The sequence below is a fragment of the Oryza brachyantha genome, chromosome 5 (assembly GCF_000231095.2).
Source record: "Oryza brachyantha chromosome 5, ObraRS2, whole genome shotgun sequence".
Taxonomy (NCBI): Eukaryota; Viridiplantae; Streptophyta; class Magnoliopsida; order Poales; family Poaceae; genus Oryza; species Oryza brachyantha.
In genome coordinates this window covers 19,665,999-19,670,150 of record NC_023167.2, presented here as the reverse complement: position 1 = coordinate 19,670,150, position 4,152 = coordinate 19,665,999, and the positions used below count along the sequence as shown (strand labels likewise).

General features: G+C 44.3%; 1 protein-coding gene across 1 annotated transcript; it reads left to right on the top strand.

Moving 5' to 3' along the window:
- Positions 1 to 2,107: 2,107 nt before the first annotated feature.
- LOC107304206 (membrane-associated kinase regulator 5-like) lies at positions 2,108 to 3,509 on the top strand. The gene is made up of 2 exons (XM_040524665.1): positions 2,108 to 2,831; positions 2,919 to 3,509. Exons 1-2 carry the CDS (start codon positions 2,108 to 2,110, stop codon positions 2,984 to 2,986), a joined length of 792 nt encoding a protein of 263 aa, XP_040380599.1. The 3' UTR covers positions 2,987 to 3,509.
- The last annotated feature ends 643 nt before the right edge of the window (positions 3,510 to 4,152 follow it).

Here is a 4,152-nt window from a genome sequence, read left to right as displayed (position 1 = left end):
AAAATTAATAAACCCTGGCTAAAAAATTTTCGTAAGGGATTTCTCCATCCGTGACTGAAACCATAAGAAAAGCTGTAAAAAGCTTGCAAAATGAGCATGGGACTCATCAATTGCAGTGCAGCCAGCCAGCCTCTGTTATTTTTCATCTGCGTCTGCTAGCTGCACTCGATTAACCTGAAATCCCTGCGCACAGGACAGGGTGTGGGTGGTGATTGTTGGTAAAGCTGAGCAGCATTAGCCCGCTCGCTTTCGCTGCCAACGACCCAATTTTGTCCGGTCATTTTTCCTTAGGGGCTGTTTAGTTCCCAAATTTTTTTTCTAAAAACATTACATTAAATCTTTGGACATCTAAATAAAGCATAATATATATAAACATTAAAACTAATTACACAGTTATAAAAGAAATAGCGAGACTAATCTTTTGAGTCTAATTAGAACATGATTAACCATAAGTGATACAGTAACCAACATGTACTAATGACGGATTAATTAGACTCAAAAGATTCGTCTCGCAGTTTCCAGGCGGAATATGTAATTTATTTTGTAATTAGACTAAGGCCGCGTTCGGCCCTAGGTTAGTTATCTTATCTCCCTCGTTTTTCGTGCGCACGCTTCCTGAACGGTTAAACGGTGTATTTTTTGCAAAAAGATTCTATAGGAAAGTTGTTTTAAAAAAATCATACTAATATATTCTATATTTTTTTAATAATTAATAATTAATTAATCATGTACTAATCTATTACTATGTTTTCCGTGCCGGGATAAGTTATCTTATCAGCATTCATACGAACTCGGCCTAAGTTTAATACTTCAAATATGTGTTTAAAGTTTTGATATGATATTTTTACAAAAAATTTTTTGCAAAATAAATAACCCCTTACTTCTGTTTAGCTTCTTTTTCATTGCGTACTCTGCGAATCTGCATGAGTCCTTTCCATAGTCTTCATGTAGCAAGAAATTAAACAAGATTGCTTGCTATTGAGCTGTGATCTAAATTTATTTGTGTTGGCCCATTAGTACGTGCGCCCCCGTCGGTTGGATTCTATGGTTTTGTCTTATATATACTTCTTGTATGCCATCGTTCGGCGTTATAACTTTATTCTGATACAGTGAAGATATTTGCTGGCTGGCGTTCGTGGTTTTTCTCTCCTGCTTTAAAAGGGTTTTTCACATTAAATATCGTGTCTTCTATAATTGAACTGTTGTGTTGATCGTTTATTCGCTGATCGTTTCCTAACACTTGCGGTCTTTCTTTGCGGTTCACCAGGACACGAGCCCATTTGAAAACATAATCATTTTTATGTATGAATATTGTCAAATATATAAACATTTATATTCTTATTTTTTTCTAACCTATCATTTCCTTCGTATCAATTTCTCATTTATTAAATGTTCTGGTAGTATTTTTCTCCTCAATATTAATCGTTAAGACAGAAATAAGGGAGCGCTTATTGGGCAGGTGACTGAAAATTTTGATTGTGTTAGTCGACCAAACCATTAACGAATCGCATATTCACATCAGACCAAAGGCTGATTTTCCGTACGGATCTTGAAGCTTATCTAATGGTCATGACAATTGACTGATAATTCTCAAATTTTCAGTTGCCTGATCAATAGCAAAGTCGTAGAAATAATTATATTTTAAAACAAACGCCGTACTCGTTAAAAAATGGGTAGAAATGACCTCGTGATTTGTAACAGAAATAATGCAAAAAAAAACTGATATTCCATTGGCTTGGCCATCGTGGTCCGGTTACTAGTGGCGTGGATGTGTTAGATCAAGGCTAATAATATAGTTAACAAGCTGTCTATAAGATTTGTTATAGTTTTTTTTAGCCCACCTATATACTAGTTAGCTCTTCATTATTAATACAGGACCTGCATGTCACTCTCACAGAGTTTTTTTTGTTCCTGTGTTTAAGCTAGCTACAAGCTAACAACCTGTTTAGACTCTCTTATTCCCTCTCTCCTATACGTAAGCATATAGTCAGGCCTGCTGATATACTTCTTACGCACTCGCGCCGCGTAATTCGCGTCATCTTCTCCCCCTTGGCGCTCCCGGTTTAAAACCCACCCACGCCCAACCCTGCCTGCCCACCTCCCAACCATGCACATCTTCCGCCTCCTGGCGGCGGGGCGCCGCCGCCGTGCCGTCTCCACCATTACTGCTGCTGCTGCTGCTCCTGACGCCGGCCCGCGGGACAGCGAGGACGACGGCCCCTTCTTCGACCTCGACTTCTCCTCCGTCCGGGCATCCTCCACCACCACCACATCGGACTCCGACGACGACTGCACCGACACGGACCTCGACTTCATCATCTCCCTCCACCGCAGCCGCTCCGCCTCGCCCTCCTACGACCCCCTCTTCTTCGCCGCCGCCTCCGCCAGCTTCCGCTCGCCCCATCACTTCTGCGCTAAACGCCGCGCCGCCGGCCTGCGGACGCTCAGCTTCGGTGCCAAGAACGCCGCCGCCTTCTATGGCGGCGGCGGCCGCCACAGCTTCGCCCGGAGCTCATGCAGCGCGCGCTCGCTGAGGCTGTTCATGGAGACAGCGGCGGACGACGGGGTCGCAGAGCCGAGGCGAGCGCCGCCGAGCGACGTCATCCGGAGCTACCTGACCAAGATCTCCAGGCGGTTCCGGAGGACGTCTCCCCGCGCCGCCGCCGAGGCAAGAGGGCTCCGCCGTCTGCGGAAGAGCCGGTCAGCGTCGGCGGCCACCTTGCCAGCGTCCAGCTCAAGCTCAGCATCCCGGCGGCGAGACGACTCCCTCCTTGAGAAGCAGGACGGCATTGCCAGCGCCATTGCCCACTGCAAGGAGTCACTGCACCGAGGTACAGTTCGTTAAACCGGACAATGTTTCTAAATTAAGCCCGATTTGTGTAACCTAATTTGGAAAAAAAAATCATCCATTTTTTCAGCGTCCGTGTCAGACTGCGACTCGTCGCTGTCACGGTCAAGAAGTGACCCAGGAAAACGCCAAGCTTAATCCTCATGGTTACGACACGACTAACAACCATTCTCACTCAAGTCTGCAGACGAAATTGAGCTCAAATATGGCAGAAGCTTCCTCCTAAATTTCAGAAAAAAGATGGGGAAGAATTCGAAGCAGTACAAATTATGAAAAGTTTTATGAACACGCGGCGGTTGAGCTAGCTAAAGATGTTTCATCTCTTTGTTTATGGGTGTGGGTGTGTGTGTTTCCCGTCCTTAATTTTAGTGTAATGATTTTATTAAGCCAAGTGAAAGTGCTTTTTTTTTCTTTCTATTTTTTGTGAGGAGAGGGTGGGGAAAAAAAGGCTCTTTTTAGGCTTCTTTATCCCTCATCTAGTGTAGTGTGGAAGCGTGGATTGTTTTGTGTGCTCGCGCTCTCTTTCTCCTCTTGCTTTGCTTGTTTGGTTTTTTTTATTTGATTTACTCGTCTTTCTAGTTTGCTTTTGTCCAAGTGACATGTATATGTAATTAAGCAGCACAACATTGTTGCCATTTGACTATATATATAGCTGGTACTGTCTTTCACCAAATGCATTGCTTAACCGCGTAATCCTTCGATGTTCATGTGGATGGTTAGTAAAGCAGGGTTTATGTGATGCTCATGTGGATACTACTCCCTCTAATTCTGTGGCATTTATTGTTTTGGACAATAGTACTGTTAAATTTTTAAAATTTTACTATCAATGTTGTTTTTTCTAAAACTATATCAAAATATAAAGGAAGCAGTGGGTAAGAAAAGGTGAGGAAAAAGCTCGGGGGGGGGGGGGGGGGGGGCTTTGACGGCGTCGCGCCATGATGTGATGACGGAGAGGGAGGGGGAGCCGGACGGAGAGAAGACAAAGATCTGTGCGTGATTCTGAGGTAGGCCTCTCCTCGTCCTCGGGAATCGTGCTCCGCCATTTCTTTCGCCTTGTTTACTGGAGTAGCAATTCTAGTTCGCTCGTCAGCTGATGCAGAGCCATTGCTTCTTTGGCTGGCTCCCTTTCGTGTCGTCTCGTCTCGCAGTCGCAGGCAAAAGTTGCATATATCCTGCACGCAAACGCAATGGGCAAAGCTTTGACGACCTGCAAAAGCTTCACTTGTTTACCCTGAGTGACTGAGGCCGGCTTCGCTTTACTTTTATACACTAGTATACTTGTAGTATCAAACCTTCTTTAATCA